General features: G+C 43.8%; 1 protein-coding gene across 6 annotated transcripts in view; it reads left to right on the plus strand.

Annotated features, from left to right (window-relative positions):
* LOC134205767 (leucine-rich repeat serine/threonine-protein kinase 1) overlaps positions 1–21840 on the plus strand; it is a 66355-nt gene that overhangs the window by 37773 nt on the left and 6742 nt on the right. For 2 of the 6 annotated variants that reach the window (XM_062681342.1, XM_062681340.1), the window contains 6 exons: positions 16287–16446; positions 16519–16800; positions 16926–17423; positions 17487–20426; positions 20490–20613; positions 20671–21825. In XM_062681342.1, coding sequence (XP_062537326.1) covers positions 16287–16446; positions 16519–16800; positions 16926–17423; positions 17487–20426; positions 20490–20613; positions 20671–21825 — 5159 coding nt within the window. Of the gene's footprint in view, positions 1–4806; positions 5213–16286; positions 16447–16518; positions 16801–16925; positions 17424–17486; positions 20427–20489; positions 20614–20670; positions 21826–21840 lie in introns of those variants that run through there. The other 4 variants (XM_062681344.1, XM_062681343.1, XM_062681345.1 and 1 more) reach the window with 3 other exon arrangements.

Below are 21840 nucleotides of genomic sequence, written 5' to 3' on the forward strand. Positions count from 1 at the left end.
TTTTCAAACTATGTAAAATAAGATTAATATTCTCATGGGTTGTGCACACACACACATTATGTGTTCCTGAATTGGAAAGAAGCTTACATTGCCTTGGCCGAAGGCTTGCAAATGAGGAAAAACCTATTTTAATATTATCGTGAATTTCCTTGAAGCGTGTGTACGCTTCTTTCAAAGTCGTCATCATTAATCGTTTTTGGATTACTTGACGCTTTCCATCTTTTTTACTGATACATAATCTTTTTGACCAGGCATAGCTCGACTTACTTCATCATCTTCAAAATATTGAACTACTATTTCTTTTGTCTCATCTGTTAATGCAGTACTAGACCTAGTATTTTTGGTTGAAAGACAGTTATTCTTCAATTGTTTTGCCTCTTTTACTGTATTTCTATTGGTTTTGAACTCATCAATGGCATCCTGAATAGACCACGAACTTGGCAGCATCGACAAAATCAATAATTTTTCTTTCCTTGTCGTGGCTGCATTCGAGAACCTTTCCTTCATATTTATAATTACCTCATCGTAGTCTGTATTTTCCACATCATCAGGTCCTAATTTGAAGAGGTTTCTTCGTACAGCTTCGTTTATTTCACGGTATTTTTCTCCGGGTAATAAACGTAGTCCATCTTACTCCATTTAATCAGAGTCACTTTTATCCCAGCTATGCCCTCGTTAAAGCGTTCGATGTTGACCTTTTGGATACACTCATCTTCCGATTGATTTGTTGAAACAGATTTCGCTGATGGTACGGTGGCAAGGCTCTCAGCACTTAATACTTCTGGTAATTCCTCAGTTGTTGTCGATACATCTGGCAATTACTCAGTTGCTGTCGTTTTCGAACTTCCTGCGCTCTGCTCAACCGATGATATACAGATTGCTCTTTTGTCAACGTTTAGACGGCAGGACGTGCAAATGCGTAAATTTGTATTCAATGTGGACATTGGAGCATAACCAGTCGCTTTCAGTTTATCTATGGTGCTTTCGGTGAGATTTCGTAACTCTTTTGAACACTTTTTTCCATCAAACGGCCTACAACAGTTGAGAAAGCGGCTACTCATGTTGTTCGTAATATTTCAATAAACAAAATCACTTTTAAGTTTTTACTGACTAGTTTGGTGTCATTTGCTTGACTGAAGAAAAAATTACTATAAGATCTTTAACAACCTTAGTAGTAGTAATTTTTTGCTTTTTCGTGAGCATTGTCATGGTATGTACCTATCATGCATTTGTTGTTGTTGAAGATACCCGTTTCCTCCCGATCATAAAGTCTATTCTCTAAGAGGTATATTTTTGCAGGTAAACTATAGACGTACACGTGTATATAAATCTTTGATTTTGCAGCTTTTGTCTTAAAAATAACATTTCTGATATGTTTCTATCAACGTTATTATCAACAGGTTTCAACACTATTGAAAGAATTTTTCGCCAGTCACGTGCAATGAAAATTATGACACTATCAATACTTTTGATCACAACACTGGATCGTGTCTAAGTTTCTTATAGATGCTATGAATAATTAAATCAAAATATCATGAAAACAACTTGTTTAAATCACGTCCCTTAACAATAAAATCTGCATCAAACTGCAATTCTCGAAATAACTTACACAGAAAAAATTTTTTACTAAATGTGAAAATTGTGAAATGTTTGAAATGTCATAACTTTTTGTTTATTAGTTTACCATCACCAAATTTTTATGGTAGATAGCTAATATAATGGACCGTTTTCCCTAAAAAATTACGTTCGAAAAAGATAGGGTTTTGAGATATTTGAGTTTTGTGACAAAATGATATTTTTAAAGGCAAAAACAATCTTTTTTACTGTGCACATTTTCTTAAGAATCACCATTTAGTTGTCTAACTTTGCTGAAAAAATCATAACAATCGAACATTCCGTTTTTGCTGTGCAGCTTTTTAAATATTTTTGAACCATTTTCACATACACCCTTTTGAAAAGTTAGTCGTGACTCAATATGAAGATTTGATATCGAAAAATGACGATTTAGATGAAATTGAAAAACTGTGCAGAGGTTCAAATATTTTCGAAATGGTCGCTCAGGATCGACTGACATGCCCCCGTGGAATGCCTCCCTAGTGTATATATAGAAGCTGAATATGTTCAGGTTTAAAAGAGATAGTGTATGTTCTCTTTACACCTGCGTCTAAATTATCATTAAATTGACATTTTTCGTCAGATAATACCCAAATTCGTTGTCTTCAAAATCAAACATAGTATAAATTTTATTCCCCAGATTCCAAATCTTATTTAAAAGAATTCAAAATTCGAAGAAAAATTTGGAAACAAAGAGTTAAACCTTAATTTGAGACTTAGCACGCTGAATATAAGAATATGTTTGTTTTTTTTTTCAGATTTTTTAACGTTGACCATAAATATAGTAGAAAATGGCAAACATTAATTATATTCTGCCTGATTCAGTGTTATTATTGCGTATTAATGATAATTAAAAAGGCTGGAGGCTACCACTTCTGCCATATACCCAGGAGGCTTAGGGTTCAATTACAGGCTCACCCTTTTCTACTTTATAAGGTACCCCGGGGCAAGTGGGACCTAAAAAAACGCTAGTTCAGCAAAATTGTTAACGCATACTTATAAAACACGATATTTCAGAACATTAACCACGCATAAATTATTATATGCTTCCGTTGTTGAAGTGTAGACGTGTTGTAAGCCATTTATTCAATTACAAAAAATATTGGTAGTGAGAGAAATAAATTCACCTGTAGGACCCACTTACCCCTTCAAACGGGGCAAGTGGGACCTATTCTGTTTTATACTGTCGAACTAAACTAATTAAAGGAATCTACAATGTTCATGTTACTTCTGAGTCGTAGTATTTTCAGATCATGGATAGAGGTTTGTTGCTTGTCGGATTTTTGTTTTTGCTACAAGGAAGGGATTATAATTTTAGCAAATATGAACACCAGACAACAGCCGATTTACTGTTTAATTGGCTCTTGTTTTGCTCTTCACTGGGCTACTTTTGTACCAAATGTTTTAGATGGAAAGGATAAGCAATTCTTTATTCACCATTCGAGTGAATGTTTCTGTGTTTAAAGCACAGATTATTACATAAATCAGTACTTCAAAAGAAACGTTTTTATTCAGGCTATGCGCACTGTTATAAATTTGTAATAGAACGAAATTGCCAATTTATGTGTTGAGCACTTTATTTATCTGAAAATCTGTAAATCTGATGCGCAATTTGAAAATAACAAAACACAAGACAAATTTTGTTGACCTATCGTTGAACAAATAGATTATTTGCACTGTAAATGGAAAAATATTGCATTGTTATAACTATTGCGGGAGATAATTTTTAGAATGAATTTTGTATTATTGTTAATCAACTGTACAATACTATTTAACAGCGAAACCAACAATAAGCAAACTACATCTGATTCAGATCCATATGATATATGAGCGTCGAAGTTATTTTTCACTACACAACGATTTAAAAACAATTAAAAGGGCTATATTGAAATTGTTGTTCAAATATGTCCCACTTGCCCCATGTATGTTAAAACTGAAGGGTAAGTGGAAATTGCAAATTTTGGCTTAAATTAAAACTTATAAATCATTTTCGATGTCACACAATTATTTAATTGCTCAAATTATTCACCTTCAACATCAATGATAAATTTATAAACGACTATTATGGTGGAAATCCATTGAATTGAAATATAAGTAATAGATTTTCCCGGTAGTCTAAAGTCATGATCAAACAATAGCATTAGCATGGTGCCTCAAATGGTTTTGATTCCAAATATTTTTGTGTGGGCTGTATTCGTTGATAGTCCTGCTTCATCTTTCTAGAAGATTGTTACCACTAAAAACGTTTATCGATTGATCAGCAGCCATAGTACCCACTTACCCCGTATTTTCACTTGCCCCGGAGTACCTTATCTTAAACATGATTTTCCCTGTGTTTCACGCAAATACGTGGCCAACTCAGATCTCGTTTGGCTGTTGAGTGTTGGAAAATGTCTTGCTTCTATCTAGTACAAAATCATTATTTGTGATAACCAAAGGAAGTAATGCTACGCTCTTTCAATAGTCATATCTTCAAGCCTAAGCATTGGCATTGATCGATTCTCAGTATTTCAGAAAATCGATCAATGTCAATACTAGGAAATTGCTAGAAATGTCCCCAAAGGACCAAAATACCCCCATGACCATATTATCATTGCGGAATGTATTTGTTTCCGTTTAATAGTTGAGTCCTGAGAAAAAAGGCCGGGATGGTAATGCAATACACTGCTTCCTACCAGCGCTTTGTTTAACAAGCGATGGAAAACAACAATCAACCGATTTTACAACTGCGCATCCTCAGCCGTCATTCTATCCCCAACCAAACTCCCCCCATCCATCCCACGCAAACAACATCCTGAGGAAGGGGGGGATATAAACAAGCTCCCAAGCAGTTTTGCGGTTTTGTTTTGATTCTTCGTTCCATACATTTGCCAATCGTCAACCCCCCACGTGAGACGAGTTCGTGTGCTACCGATCGGCAGGACCATGTGGTAGCTCGGTTGTTTGCTGTTACGAAGACGAGACCGAGTGCACCGCATCATCATCAGAGTGATTCCGGTCGGTCGGGTTCCCCCTCACCGGCCAGCTGCTACCACGCACCAGTCAGTGTCAAGTCAACGACGGTGTGCTTCCGATGATGGCGCGTGGTGCGCATCATCGTCGGTCGGCGGTGCTGGCGACGATGATGATTATCGATTTTTCCTCCTGACTTCGTTTGTGGGGCTTTGGAGGGTAGGTTTCCATTCAGTGCTCTTTTTGCCGCGGTGTCGTTCAGTCTCAAACAATTGACCGTCTGGCTGGGTTGATGGTGTATTGAGTTAGAGGATCGGTCGTTGCAGCGTGGCAGATGGGATGTGCTGATAAAAAAAGACTTCCAAGTGTACTTTCAGTGAATGGTGTTTAGTTTAAATTTAATTTGATAAAATAGAAAACAGTGCAGTGTTCTACTTTCCATGTTACCAAACGTGTAAGAGCATAGGAAAATGGGCGGTAGCTCACTTTATAGGCCACTGGGGTCGATTCAGTTTTAGGTTCCCCAAGTTCAGCAGATACAGGATGTCCTGGAAATTTCGTGATGTTCCAAAATCCGGGGCCGAACGAGCCCTGGATGCGTGCGATTACTTCGTGGATGAGGTCATTGAACCATGGAAGATACCAGGTACGGTATGGACCCATGATTCCGGGGTGGTCGTAAATTATGTCATTCATAAATATGGCACTGGAAAAAACTCTAATAATGACTGTTATTACGGCATTTATTGATCAAACCAGAAGTAGATTAAGAAGATTTCATTTCAAGATTTCAATGAACGGGTAGACTAGACACAATCTGCCAACAAGTGGACGATGCGAAAAGTAGACCAAGCTAGCGAGTATCGATTTTTCACCCACCCTGCCAATTCTGGCTATGAGTCTGACGACGACACATCATCGCAACGGTCCGATCGGGTCATAGCCTCACCTTGTCGCATTCGGTCGAGGTTTTATTTTTTGCACATAGGTATAAATAGGTTGGCTTACCTGGTGTGGATGCTCAGCGGTGGCTTCGAACCAATGAGTCAGCATTAATTGGACGATTCTGCTGGATGCTCTCAAGTGCACTTTGCGTGCGGAATTGGCGCCGCTTCAATGGAGTAATTTAATTACTCTTTTTGTTGCATGTGATCTGCAGCCTTATGGGTGTTGGAAAAGTGTGGTGTAGGTTAACCACGTTGGTTGACTGTTGTGCGTCGTTGAAGGATTATTTTTAGTAATGTGGTGGTAAAGGTTTTGCTCTAGTTCCAAGAGAGTGAATCCTGCCTGTGAAATGTGAACCAGTAATGGTAACTAGGTTAATAAGGCCAACGGTCGGAGTTGAACCAGATTCACTTCATGTGAATATGAATACGCGTAAACCGAGGCAAGTTTAATAGCTGAAAGAAGGTCATTATATGATTGTAATGTGTGGACTGCATGTGCATTATTCGTAGCACTTTTCAAATAGTGAAACATTATAAAAAATATTAAGGGCTCATACAAATGAAAATTGGAACAAAAAGTTTGTCAGGAAAACGTATGCTTGTACTATTTCATATCAGCTATCGTACTGAAAATTATTGAGTAAATCGTTTATTCTATAAATAAATACCCAAGACACCAAGAGGTATGATAAAAAATACTTTTATATGGCAGGAAAACAACAGGCATTCTAGACACACCCTCTCTGAATCGTAACATTTAAAATAAAAAAGTCGTTGCGCGAACTTGTCTTTACCCTAGCTGTTAGCGTTCAAATTTTAGCACGCAACTAAACGAGCGAGCAAATTAAATATGGCACTCAAATCCGAATAGAATTGTGAAGGTGTTCTGCTTTCAATAGTACAAAAATTAGCACCCAAAAGCATTTGTTACTTTCCATCGAAGATATCCTTAAAATTGACTTAGTGGAGGCGCATGGTGATTGTTCACTCGAGTATTTTTTTGACGTGAGATTACGTCTTTCGGGAAGATAGGGGAGTCATTCTGCAGATTACAATCTGAGACCGTCACGAAAAGTGGTCAGGAAGTATGGGCTAATAACTCAGTCGCCTTTCAACCGATTTTTAAAGATTTTGGTTTTAATCGATCGACGAACTCTTTAAGATTTTGATCAACTATCGAAAGAATGCATTCAAGGTGCTAAACTATTGAAAATTTGAATTTTACCAGGCACTGTGAAATGTCGGTAAACTAATCAATCGCGTATGTGCATCGCAAGTACAGACATCAAAATCGTGCAACTTACTGTCTGGACTCTAATGCTCAGTTCAATCAAGTTTTCTCGGAGAGCGGACACAACGATGACGCCCGTAGCAGCAGAAAGCGGATCAGGCCGGAGAGGCCGTTGCCAAAAGCAGCAATCTTCGGACTATCGTTTAGTTATTATTAGTGCCGCATTGTTAAAGAAAATCGGTTCTTCTGAGGACCAAAATTTTATTAGAAGAAAGGGATGATTGTAAAAATGGCGTCGATTACGGTACCCGCGGCCCGTATACCAGTGGCGTCACTGAAAATGTTTTAGTGGCTGTAATAGTGGCTACTTAGCAGAAAATTATCGAATGACTGTTCGACAGTAGCAGCAGTCAAATGAAATTTTTACGCGAGGTACGGACTATCGTTTGTTTGCTATGAGTGATTAGAAAGGCGCATTGTGGATCAAAATCGATTCTTGTCAAATCTACCATTGTACGCAAGAGAAGGTAGAGCCGAAATATTTTCTTCAACGTGCCAATCATAACCGCTGGGCGACGGTGAAAGTTGGAATAGGTAGCAGTAAAAACGCGGGAAGTAAACGCTGCAAATTTATTTGCAATGATGACGTCTCCTATCATTGAGTTGCGTTAGGCGCGTCATAGGAAACTGCATAATCATTTTACACGAGAGAAGGTTGAACTGAGACAAAAACATATTCCGTGTATGGTAGAAAATCGAAAATTTGTTTTCAATAAAATGAAATATCTGCAGTTATCAGACGTCGCAACTCATTTCTGATTAGTGCGCATGATAGTACATTCATGCGTGCATGATGCGCACTACTAATGAAATATTTCAAATTGTCGCGACTCGCGTCGCAGCGCGAGTGCTCAATCGCGCGGTCCGGTTTGGTGGCGGCCCGACAATATCAAAATGCAAATCATAATCACTTGGTGACGGGCGAAATTCTTTGTCGGTAACAGCCCATGCACTCCTTGCAGGGAGACGCGGCAAAACAATATATTAGAATGGATGACGTCTACCGTGTTCCAGCGGCAAATCATAAACTGGCTGACAGTGGCATCAGTAGCAGTGAAGTGGAAATTCATTTCAAAATTTTTATTTCCTGCGTGCGCGGTACGAATTTTTGACTTTGGACGGCGGGCTTGGCCAGCTCTATACGCACGAAGATGTCGTTTACGAGACTGTTTATGATGCTCGACGCCCTAGATGATGCTTCTCTGAGCCTTGCTGACGCCGCTCGAAGCAATCATCGTCGCTGCCGCCGCCCGTAGCATCATCGCTGTTGCCTTTTCCGCAGCCTTTCCACCGCTGGTGATGTATGGTTTGGCGCTGCAATGCAATTGTCCTGCCGATTCTGTCGAGAAAACCAGACTTCGGCTGGTCAGAATACGTTTGCATGGAGACCGAGGCCCCGCCCCTTTGGGAGCCGTATCATTGGCACCGGCTTTCTTGCTCCGCCTTTCGTTAGTTTGATCCCAGTGCTTTCGTACATAACCAGGGCCAATGCATTTTCTTCTAGAGATGTCGTAAAATCCCGATTAATCGATTAGTAACTAATCGATTACTCTCGATTCCTGTCGATTATTGAATCGATTGATCGTTGGATAATAATCGATTCAAAATTAATCGATTATTACAACGATGAATCGATTAATCGAAGTAATCAATTAATTTGCGACATCCTTATGATGTCGTAAAATCCTGATTAATCGATTAGTAACAAATCGATTACTCTCGATCTCTCTCGATTATTGAATCGATTAATCGTTAGGTAATGATCGATTCAAAATTAATCGATTATTACAACGATTAATCGATTAATCGAAGTAATCGATTAATTTACGACATCTCTATTTTCTTTTTCGAAGTGCAAATCATAATCGCTTGGCGTCGGCAGCAGCGCAAGCGCTCTTCGGAGGGAGATGCTGCGAAAATTGATTCGCATGGATGGTGTCTATCGCGTTTTAGCGGCCACTTATCAAGTGGCTGACGTTAAGGTCAGTAGCAATGAAATGAAATTTTCTCTAGATTCTGCTTCGGTTTCTGTCGCTGCTTGTGATTGGAAAGGTGCATTACTGATAACAAATGGGTTCTTTTCAGAATCATAATTCTACACGAGAGAAGATTGAGTCGAGACAAATATTTTTCAAAGTTCAAATCATAAGCTTTGTTGCTGCTTGTGATTGGCGTATTGTGGAGAACAAATTGGTTCTTATCAGAACCATCATATGACATGGGAGAAGTTTGAACTGAGGCAAATTTTCTTCAAAGTGCAACTCATAATTGCTTGGGAGCAGCAGAAAGTAGCCTTCGGAAGAAGAATCGCAAACGCTCATCGGAGACGCTGCAAACATTTATTCACATCATTCAAACAACAACGCCGTATTCAAATAAGTCTGAAAATTGCTAACAGTTGCGTAAAGTTTTAATCGAATATCGTCTTTAATCCCAGCACCAGCACAATCTTTAATAATGACGTCTCATATCATTGAGTTGCGTTAGTTGCAAATGAAATTTTCTCTAGATTCATATTCATATTCAGAATTTCCATATAAAATCTTTTACACTTCACGTAATCCTACGTCCAATTGGCGGTTGTGTCTCGGATACAACCTTCTACTTTTTTATATATAGAGGGTTGAAAGCAAATCTGCAAACAGACACCTGAAAATATAACTCAGGGAGTGGGGTTGACAGAAGGCCCACTAAACCAACCCAAGTAGCGGAAAGTTACTTGAGTTACCCTCTCTGCTAATGCCATGGCTCTCTCAGGAATTGCCTCCCAGCATTACTTCTTGGGGATAGGCAGTACTTAATGTACTCGCTCACTCACGCTTACACAGGGACTCATCCCATAAGAGACTTACTTGGGTGCTCTCTCTAACATGCTCTCTGACAAACCATGACACTCTTTCTGACGCACCATATGAGTCATACCATGTGAGTCTAACTTGGGTGCTCACCCTTTACGCACCATGTGAGACTAGCTTGGATGCTCACCCTTTCACCTGATTCACGCTCTAGCACACAAATCTGAGACTTATTTGAGTGCTCACTCTTTCGACGTCGAAACGAGGACATACGAACAGTAAGTTCTCAGCAGTTTCATCAACACCTGGGCAGTCAGGGCAGACGGGGCCTTCCGCGTGCCCAAACCTGTGGAGGTACTGCCGGAAGCAGCTATGGCCTGACAGGAATTGTGTCAGATGGAAGTGAACTTCTCCATGGGGTCTCCCCTCCCCACCCAGCTCGATATGTTAGGTATCAGTTGGTGGGTCCACCTACCTTTAGAAGAGTTATCCCACTCGCGCTGCTATCTGGCAACCGAAGTCACCCTGATGTGTTCGCGGGCTCCTCTGGTGCTCCTCGCCTTCCCGGATGACCAGCCCGACTTGCATCATGCTCGCAATCACGCAGGCTGTTACCCCCAAAGCTCTCGCCCAGGACGGGCTAGGATTAGATACGGCAACGCCTGCCAGTAGCCTACGCCTACCGGCACACACCTTGGAACCGTTGGACATCATCCTCGATAATGCCGCAACAGCAGTCGAAGCCCTCTTGCACGCATAGTCGACATGGCTGGCGAAGGTCAGTCGTCTATTACGACCTCAAAGAGCTTCAAACTCCGCTTTGATGCGATCGCGACTTAACCCATGTGAATCACTGCATGTTGACTTGCAGTTGTGTACGATAACCACCTCCGTCATATCTTCAGCGAGCTCCAGGCCTTTTGCGCTCATCCAATCCGCCACCGTGCTGATAGTGTGTGCTGCGGTCAGTTCTTCCTCGGGAATTGACTCCCCGTGGACCTCCAAGGTTACGTCATCGGCGAAGCCAACGATTTTAACACCAGGAGAGAACTTTAGCTTCAGAACCCCGTCATACATAAGGTTCCATAGTACCGGGCCCAGTATTGAATCTTGTGGATCATCTGCGGTAATAGGACCGTATAATAGTACTTTCCAAAATCCGGTACAGGTCCACCGGCAGGCTAAGTGGACTTACCCTTGCGAAAACCGAACTAATTGCTTGACAGGTTGTTCGTAACCTCTGAGTATGATCCTCTCTAGCAACTTGCCCATCGTGTCTATAAGACAGATTGGTCTATACGCCGATGGGTCGCCCGGCGGCTTCCCGGCCTCCGGCAACAACACCATTCATATTTCATTCATTTATTCAGACTAAGGCCGAAGTGGCCTGTGCGGTATATAAGAGTCTTCTCCATTCGGCTCGGTCCATGGCTACACGTCGCCAACCACGCAGTCTACGGAGGGTCCGCAAGTCATCTTCCACCTGATCGATCCACCTTGCCCGCTGCGCACCTTGCCTTCTTGTGCCCGTCGGATCGTTGTCGAGAACCATTTTCACACCAATTTCTGCCTTTTCCATCTTTCGGGGAATCTACACCCATCAAAGCATCTATGCATAGCTAGCCCGAACAATGTTCGGGTTCGCTATGATTGCTGCCTTGAGATCGCTGTTCGGAGCTTCATCAGGTCCTGGAGCTTTGTTCGTTACCAGGGATTTGGCCACTGCGAGTAACTCTTCGTTCGTCACCGGAGCTACCATTCCGGACGCACCCATACAGCCTTGCGGTGCAGGAGGCCAGGGACTTGTGGCTCAGGACGGGAAGAGTACCTCGATAATCCTCGCCAACCTCGCCGGGGACCGTTCGGGGAGTGAAGAGCTCCCTTTGGTCTTGGCCATCATTATCCTGTATGCGTCACCCCAAGGATTCGCGTTGGCTTCTTCGCATAGATTGTTGACACGCGCTATATTACTACTCTTGAAGGCCTTTTTAAAAGTCAGATTCGCAGCTCAAATACACTTCACGGCGGTCCGCTCTTTCATTCTCGGTGCGGGCACGTTGCATCCTTCGTCTAGTCTTGAGGCAGGTTGATCGAAGGGCCGCAATCTCGGGACTCCACCAGTATACCGGGCGTCTGTTATTTCTTGGCAGGACTTTCTTCGGCATGGTGGCGTCACATGCGCGTGATAGAACAGCCACCAACGCAACCCCGCTTAGACCTTCAGTGTTGGCTTACAGTCCCTGGTCCGCGGTAAAAACTTCGTTGTCGAAGTGATTGGTTCTCCACCCATAGACCTGACAGACCTCGGTTGTTGCACTCCATAGTCGATCTTACATCGAATTGCTAGATGATCACTATGGGTGTAACCTTCATCCATCCTCCAGTCCAAGTCTGGTGCCAGACCAGGACTGACAAACGTTACGTCAATCCATGACTCCTTCTGAACGTGCTAGCGGAACCATCATTAACTAGCTCAGCGTTGAGCCTCGCAAGCGCCTCTGGTAAGGCTTAACCCCTTCGTTTGGTGCAACGGCTGCCCACTCCACTGCCCAAGTGTTAAAATCTCCTGCTATGACGACCGGCTTACGACCCACTAGGTCGGACGATAGCCTATCGATCACCTGGTTGAACTGTTCTAATGGCCTCCCCGGTGGGGCGTAGCAGCTACAATAGAACAAATCATTGATCTTGGCTATCGCAACACCCTTAACATCCAATTACCGTTATCGACAGGGACGTTGTACGGGTCGGACAAGAGGGCGACATCGGTCCTCAACTTCGAGACCGACTGCCACAGCAGCTGCTGGTCAGTTGCACAGTGGTTAAGATACAGCTGTGTTACTTGCACGGCTTTTTCTTGTTTGTCTCTCCGATACGACACGTAGTTCAACCCATAACGTGGATACATGCTTGCTTTTTGCTGGCGCAGATGAGGCACTTTGGTTCTTTATCGCAATCCTGCGTCTTGTGCCCTTCCTCACCACAACGACGACACAGGTTGGTACGGTCTGGGCCCTTACAGTGGTAGGACGTGTGCCCCAACTGCAGGCCTGGTAGCGGGTCACTTTTTAGTGACTTGGTCACTTTTTTCGGGCTAGTCACTAAAAAGTCTCTTTTTTCGACCTCAAGTCACTGAAGTCACTTTTTCTCGCAAAAAGTCACTATTTTCAACTATTTTGAAACTATTGACTAAGATTTTTTATAAAGTTTTATGTATCCATCGGAAGATGTTTTGTTTATGGCGGAAATGAAATTATGGATCTTGGAAAAATGATCACTCTGAAACATCGCCAGCCATTTAACTCGCTACTCCTATTGGCATTTCTAGCTAATTGAAGGTGTTTTACGTCACAGTTTTTAAATTGGTATACAGTCATGCAAGCAGGAGACCTGTCGATTTAGAGTTTTTTTTAACTCAAACTTCATGCAGTAGGGAAGGTGGGAAGACTTGATTCCTTGGGAGACTTCACGGACAGATAAATCAACCCAAACTTTGAGTTCAATATACGCACTATTGAGAATATCGCAGAAAAAATTTACCCAAATTTGGGTAGTTTTCCCATTCTTTCCCATGATTGCTATCAAAACTAGAGCAAGATGCAAACACCTCACCGAGGTTGCTCAGCCCAATAACCCAAATTTGAGTAAATTCAATATTCTCTATTTTGGGTTGATCAAGGTCCGCTTTGGATAAATTAAACTCAGCTTTGGGTAAATTGTTTACATGGGATTAAAGGCAAACTACCTAGTGCCAGAAAAGTCATTTTACTCAAATTTGGGTTATTGGCCCAAATCACGGTTTTGAGTGCAAACAACCCACTTTTGGGTAGTTTTGGTTTTCAGTGTTGATTCTCCCCTGTTTTACCAAGAAATAAACTGCCCATGATCGCATATTCGTAAAACTCGCATTTTTGATCATTTTGTAAAAAGCCTGTGAATCGTTCAAAATGCTCAATTTAATGGATCTAATCCCACAACAGTTAAATAGGATTTACTATCTTGCTTATCTGTGGTAAGCTGGAAATTATTGAGTTTGTGGGGAGGATTGACAAACGATTTACAAAATCAACCAAAATGCATATGTTACAAATATGCGATCATGGGCAGTAAAGTAGTATTGTTATAGCGTATTTTTATAATAGATCATTCCACCACAATTTGTTCTCAAGCGGCTTTTTTTTATAGATTTTGACAGATGTAATGAAGGGTTTGCTCTAAACAAATATTTATTGAGTAGATATCATAGAAAGGCGATCAAGTCTCCCCAATTTTGAAGATTACATGTGCTGTCAAACTCCATAGCAATAATCTTTCATGAGAACACACATCAAGTCGGAAAATCTGCGTATTTTTGACTAAAAATATTTAAAAATGCAGAGAGCATGATCCTCATTACAAGCAGGAGGTCGAGCGTTCAATCCCAGGCTAGTTGTACATGAATCTTCATAATTTTTGTATCGTTTTCTACCAAAACGATCCTACTGTTGCTCCTGTCGCACACAAAACTCCAAAAACATCCGTGGCACCTATGACAAATTGTTAGAGTTCTCTGCATCTTTCTTAAGTAGGCAGCTAATCCAATGATCATAATTTTCACTTATTCTCACGAGAAGAGAATGCTCATTCACGAAGACATTTGCCGAGAAATAATTTTCAGGAAAGAAAAACAGGTGTTAAGAGTGATAACCATATTTCGATCACTTCCAGTGGCTTAAAAATTTTATTTGCTTGCAGACTACTCATAGTTTTGAGTTGTCCTGCTTTTTACTGATATTGAGTAAAATTTCCGTGGGGTTAAAAGAGAGGGCAATAATTTTACTTAGTCACTGAGTAGATAAAAGTTACCGAGTATCATTTTTCTTCTGAGCTCGTTCTAAGAGAAAAGAGTGGTGATAGTGAAAGATGTTTTCCGCCACAAATTACAAAAAAAAAATTCTCTTTCGACCCAAAAAACGCTTGATTTCGTCTCATCGAACTTGCAATTGAAATTGGAAGTCACTATTTGGTCACTTTTTCTGCAACTGAAAGTCACTATTTGGTCCCTTTTTTCGTCAGCTTTGGTCAATAAAGTCACTATTTTGAGTGGCTTCGGTCGCTACCAGCCCTGCAACTGTAAGCACCGATAGCACCTGTCCACTGAAGGCGGCCGGAGTTTGCTCACTGTGCAGTGGGCATACTGACCAGCCTACCTTAAACTTCACTCGCTCCATTACCTTTTTGGCTCCAGCAACCGGTTACCTGAGGTAGGCTACCTGCGTGCCAAACGAACCGCCTCTCAGGCGTACAGAGGTCTTCTCGACCTCTGTACCGCACTGGTCTCTGCTGGCAGAGACAACGCCGTCCGCGTTCGTGACCTCGTCCAGTTGCTTGCACTGGAGGATCACTTCCGCTCCCAATGACCTAACCATGACGTCGTCACCCAAGACCTCTTGGGCCAGCTTCCTGTAGTCAGTCCCACTAGCCTGCGCTCCCCGTTTCAGAACCAAGATCATTTCATCGGTATTGGTGCGTTTGACGCTTCGCACGTCCTGACCCAGCGCCGAAAGCTTCAGCGAACTTTTCCTTATCAGTTTTCACCAACAAGGCCTTGTCTCTGCCCTTAGCTTTATTTGCGGGTCGAGCTGCGTTCGACTTCCGCTTTGCCCTACTGACCAGCTGCCAGGGATTTTCGGTCCCTTGTGCCGATGGCACAGGCTGGCTGGTACCCCCTTGCGGCCGGGCGACGTGCGTCTAGTTGGTGCCTTTCGCCTTTTTGGGCCGAGAAGTTACCTTCTTATCGACACCCTTCGGGCTCCTATGCACCCCGATCTGCTCCGTCCAGACGACGTTTGGCCTTTATGGTCGCACGGCGTTTGGCTTTGCTCTAAGCGCCTTCGCCGTATTGCTGCCTGAGCCGTTTCGGGTAAGGTACAGTCTCTTCTTCATTGGCCTTCAGTGCGAAATCAATCGCCTCTTGGGCCATTGTCGTTCCTCCAAGGAAGGAAAAGGCATCGGTTTGGGCACCTTTGTTGGCCATCTCTCTTCCCACCACCTTGAATGAATGATCGACACTCGTTATATAACATTTTGCTTTATAGGTTTCTTACGCACGAATTCTTAGTTTTAATCAGTTATGATGCTTTGATTATAGGCCAGGAAACTAGGTTCAACCTCAAGAACAATAAACAAGACAATAAGTTCAATCCTCATACATGATAGGCAACACAAACCCACAAAAAGGGCAAGTCGCTTGCACCTGATTATGTTATAACTAACTGTGCTGGAATTTTTATAGCACAAGTCCCGTAGAATAGACAACTTTTTTTGTTTTGGGCAAACTACTGTTAAGATAATTGAGTTTATAAGCCTGAATTTATTACCTGTTAAACCGGACCTATCTAAAAATACAATTCCGTTCTAGTTAAACTGAACGCCGTCTCATTACCTCAAATCAAATAAGTCAGCAATTCAAACCATTTCGTCACACTCCATTGAATCTCAGTTTCCCACCGCATTTCCGTTGCGTTCCATCTGATCGCTCGTCAGTTAATGTATCTATCGACGACACCGAAACGGCAGTCAACCGCAAAAACCGCAATGCAATGAAAGAGCTGCAAATCATATTTATTGCAGAGCACCTTTTTTGAAGCCAACTTCGAGGCTAGTAACCTTGATTAATAATATCTTGTCTTCGGTTTCCAATTACAGATACGCGGGAGCAGATTCGATCCCAGAAGCACAAGAATCTCCGTGAAGCGGTGACGTCTTCAGATGACACGCTGGTGCAGCTACTGCTGGACAACATCGGTCCGGAGCGCGAGATCATTGTCAATATGGCCCCGGGAGGAGCCAACACGTTGCTGTTCATGTAAGCGTTTTATCTTTAGCCATAATACTTTGTTGTTCGATTGGATTCGATGTTTATACTCGGTACTTGTAGCGCCTCACAAAACGGGTCGGAACGTATCGCACAACTGTTGTTGGAAGCTGGTGCCGATGGCAGGGCGCATGCCGTTACCCGTTATTCGCCTCTGTATACGGCGGTGCATAACGGTCATAAAAAGGTCTCATCTATGCTGTTGGATCGATTTCCAGAGCTGGTGCAGCAATTGACTGTGGAACGGTGGCTACCGTTCCATGCGGCTTGCATTAATGGGCACTGCTCGGTGGTAGAGTTACTAATCCGGAACCATTATCCGGAGGAATTGATGAGCTCCTACAGGTAGGGACTCATTGAAGTTACGATTGCATTTCATGTCTTTCATATAAGTTTTTCTTTTGTTCAATTGGCTCCATCATCCCATCCTCATTTGCTAATCATTCCTTGTGACCTTGCTAACCATGTAGAATAAAACCACCCCATTCCAGAGATCCTAGTGGAGAGCTCGAATGGCGCCTAGCCTTCGATCCGAACACCCAGGACGTTACTGGACAAACGGCACTGTATGTGAGCTGTCTTCTAGGGAACAGGCAATTGGTCGAAATGCTGTTGAACTGGAAAGTTAAGTGCGTGAGATATTCACTGGAAGATGACGGAGGAGGAGGGGCAAGGGAAGCGGTAACTCCTTCTAGCAATCCGCTTAGTCCTTCCAATCGAAGGATATCGTTCGGCATTCAGTCGATCATGTCTCGTTTGAGTCTAGGTCGCGATCACGGTGAAGATCGCGATGACAATTCCGAACTAAGGTGCCCATTGGACATGAATATCTTGTGTGGAGCTGCTCGGGAGACCGCGTTATTGGCTGCAGTTCGTGGAGGATTTTTAGACGTGGTTACGCTTTTGTTGCAGAACGGAGCAGATCCTAACGTAGTGGCAAGAGCTGTTGATGATCAGAATGATCCCAAGTGAGTTTAAGGTGAAATTTACGAAATCGTTTAACAAGTCTTATTTATGTGTACATATTTCAGGGCGTCGGACGAGATCTACGGATTTTCTAACGTTCCTCTTGCAGAAGCCACTCGACAAAAGTCTTTAGCTATGGTTGATCTACTTCTAAAGTATGGTGCCAAAGATGATCAGTCGATTGCTCTGAGCATCGCAATTCAGAACTCCGACGAACAAATCGTGTGCAGATTATTATCTATAAAGGCTCATGCTGATCCGGACTACAAGATTAATAAAAAAGCTTTTGCTCATGAGGCAGAATACAGCGCTCTACCGCTTGTAGGGAGCTTCACCTACAGTTCCCTATTTCCCAGTACCGCTACCATGATCAATTGGCATAGTAACAACTGCCGATTAGCGACCATAAAAATGCCGTGGCTTAGCGAAGCCGTTCTCCAGTGTAACCCGAAACTCAAAGGTCACCCTCGCTGCTACCAACTCTCTCTTGGAGCTTTAACTCGTATAGACATCTCTCATAATTCTCTCGCTCACCTTCCTCCGGAGATCTTTTCACTAGGTAGCCTTCGCTACCTAAACGCCGCTCAGAACAAAATCGAACGCATACCTCTCCCGGAAGACATTGAAGCCTGCTCGACCTACCAGTCCCAGAAACGCCGAACGTCCAAGACGGCACAAGTCGAATACAACTGTCCCGTACTGGAGGAACTCTACCTTCAGGACAACCGACTCGAGTACATTCCACCTCGACTCTTTCTGCTCACCAGCTTGAGCATTCTGGACGTCTCCAACAACAAACTGCAAGAGCTTCCATTCGAGTTATGGAAGTCCCCTAAACTGAAAGAATTTAACGTTGCTTTCAATTTCCTCAAAGATCTCCCATCCCTACCGAACATTACCGACTTTGCCGCGGATGGTACCGAGCCGCCCTCCCCAGTAACAGAAGCTTGCCTTTTCCATGCGTATTCTTACGAAGACAACAGCGACTCTCTAACCCGAAACCGCCACGTGGCCAGTTTAGAACTTGTCAAGCATCACATCTGGTCAAAGTCACTGGAAGTAACGGACCAAGAGCTACGACTTCCAGATTCCAAAAACGATCACACCGTTTCGCAGCTAAGCAGCCTCAATCTTGCCAACAATCTCTTCACCAGCATTCCCCTTGCTTTGCCGTGTCTTGCCGTGAACCTAACCCGTCTGAACATGTCCTACAACAGCCTTCGCTCGATGGGGCACGTCACCAGCTACCCTGCCTCGCTCAAACAGCTCGACCTGGGTCACAATGAGATCAGCTGTTGGCCGAGCTTGCCGCGAATTGCCGCTTCCGATCCGCACCTCATGTGCTATAACCCCCAGGAACCAAAGAAACACTCCTCCAAGAGCTCCGTGGCCAGTGCGGGAAGTTCCAGCACACCGTATTCCAACGAGGTTACGGTCGTGAAGTCATCCACCAGTTCGAACAACATCACCTCGTTGCGAACGGCAGTTCTGAAAAGCGTTTGTGTCCACCGGCGGCACCTTCGGTTGGAGTCCTTGCGCACTTTGATTCTGGCTGATAATTCGCTGACGCGAATACAGTTGTCCACCGATGACGTAACGACACTCGGAGAGTCAGAGGACGCTGAATGGAGTCTGATTGGGGTGGCCAAGTCCCGATTGATCTTCCCGAATTTGTCCATGTTGGACATTAGCAACAATTCGTTGAAGGAGATCCCGCCGTCGATCCATGAGTTGACCAACCTGAGCGTACTGAACATAAGCGGGAATATGGACGTAACGGAGTTGCCGCCGCACATGGGTTTGCTATCGCGACTGTGGAATCTGAATACGAGGGGTTGTTCGTTGCAGGATCCGTTACGATCGATGATCGACAGCAAGAAGTACAAGACGATGGATATCATTGGATATTTAAAATCGGTTTACGAGGACGCTCGGCCTTATGCTAGGATGAAACTCATGGTTGTGGGAGTGCAGGGGATTGGGAAGACAAGTTTGTTGGAACAGTTGCGGAGTGAAGGTCCGACGAGGAATAAAAAGCAGGTGGACCACTGGGCCAAACGGATGGGTCATAAGAATATCAATACGAAAACCAGTCGGGGGATCAATATGTCCACGGTGGGGGTGGACATTGGTGACTGGATATGCGAGAAAAAGATCCGAGGGCAATCGACGCATGGACCGGTGGTGTTCAGGACTTGGGATTTCGGGGGCCAAAAGGAATACTACGCCACGCATCAGTATTTCCTGTCGAAACGAAGCTTGTATTTGGTTTTGTGGAGAATCATCGATGGACGAAAAGGATTGGCGGAAGTTTTGCAGTGGTTGGGAAACATTCAGGCGAGAGCTCCAAACTCTCCGGTAATTATTGTGGGGACGCATTACGACGCAGTTGGCGAAACATTGCCCGCGAAGAAAGCAGAAGAGCTTCAGCAGATCATTAGAGATCGCTTCATAGCGGTTTCCGATGCGGAGAAGATTGGTCTACCAAGGGTGTTGGATTCCATCGAGGTCAGTTGTAGAACCGGCCACAATATTAAACTGTTGGCAAATTTGATCTATGATACGGCGTTTTCGTTGCGACCTCCAGGTTGCAAGGAGCCTCTCCTGTACCAACGAGTTCCCGCTAGCTATTTGGCCCTTGAGGACGTCGTTGGGACCATAGCATCTACTCTGAGACAGTTCAGTGCGGATCCGGTTCTGGACGCGGAACGGTACCGCCTGATGGTAACTCAGGAGATGCAACTTCGAGGATTCAAGGGCTTTCGCGATTGGTCCGAGCTGAACCAAGCTACGATGTTTCTTCACGACAATGGCGTTTTGTTGCACTACGACGATGCGACACTGCGTGATCTGTACTTCTTGGATCCGCAGTGGTTGTGCGATATGCTGGCGCATGTAGTGACTGTTAGGGAGATAAATCCATTCGCCAGGACCGGCGTCATGAAGATGGACGACCTGCAGCATGTTTTCAAGAGTTCCTGCCTGGGGAGCAGCGATAATCGGGGGTATGTTTTGACCATTCTGTTTGAAGGACTGACGTTTCATAGTTGTTTTGGTAATCGTTTCAGTTATATTGTGAGCCTGCTGAACAAATTTGAAGTGGCATTGTCGTGGGATGCGCGCACTTTACTCATTCCATCACTTCTTCCCTTGGAAGAAGACAGCACTGCAGATAGAGTAGTTACCGTCAAGGTTTGTTCATCTACAATTATTCTGAAGTAAATATCATAATCAGTTCTATTTCTGTAGATCTCGACACGCTCTAAAGGCTGGGTTATGCGAACTCGCCGAAACCCTTTGAACTCCAATCTGCCAACCTATGAACCAGTCACATCTGAGCCACAGACCCCAACCCTCAACAATGCATGCGATATCCAAACTTTACCACGTCATGAACAAACCATTTCGCGATTGCTATTGATGTCCTACTTTCCGTCCGGCTTCTGGTCCAGACTCATTACCCGTGTCCTCGCCGACGATCAGGTCGTGGAAGCGATACGATCGCTCTACCCTCTTCCTAAGAACGTTGAGAACGATCCGGACATCAATCAGATGCTGAACATGTCGTCGCATTGGGCAGTTTGGCAAACCGGTCTCGCGCTGTACTACGGTTCAACTTTGGTGTTCAAAATGAGAGAGATCTCCGTAACCTGCCCGACATCGCCGTATCGTAATCCAATGAATCGGTTCAAGCTAAAACAAGACGGAATTTGGTGTGACATTGATCTCACTTCAACCTCAATTTTGGAAATCTATTTCCCATTCAATGCGCTGAAGATACGTAAACTGGATGAAGTTGGCGCAGAGTTATCTTCGGTGGATATCGAAGTCAACGTACGTTGTTTGACACAGCTGCTGGCACTCAGCGTAGATCACATTGATCTACTGTTGGAGGACTGGTACCCTACTTTGGGTACGAGGTTTGTGCACACATCGGAGGGCCGTTTCTTGGTGACTCGATTGGTTCCATGTCCAAAGTGTTTGCGTGATTGCGAGGATCGACACGTTCCGAATTTCCCTTCGCAAGTGAAGTCCAGTACAGGCGCGATAGGCAATCAGCGTCCAATGTTGCACAAGAGACTGAGCGTAGACAGGAGGCAGGAATTTGGTGAGCCTAGTGGCTTGAATGAGCTGCCTGGTATATTGAATGACTTGGTTCCTACGAGAAAGTCCCAGGACTCGATTGGTTGGTCCGATTGTGATTCCGGAGTTGGGCAGGAGTCAGCTGATAGCTCGCGGGCTACTTCCATCGAAGGGCATCCGCTGGTCAACGCGGGAGATATGCCGGGACCACCCAGCTACTCTTGGATGGTGGAAGAATGCATTCTGGCAGCGTACGACAAGAAGTCGGTTGCGTGTCCGATCCATGGGGAAATTGAACTGAGCAGAATCACCCCGGATGTGGTAAGTAAAGGAATG

Source organism: Armigeres subalbatus, chromosome 1 (assembly GCF_024139115.2).
Source record: "Armigeres subalbatus isolate Guangzhou_Male chromosome 1, GZ_Asu_2, whole genome shotgun sequence".
NCBI lineage: Eukaryota > Metazoa > Arthropoda > Insecta > Diptera > Culicidae > Armigeres > Armigeres subalbatus.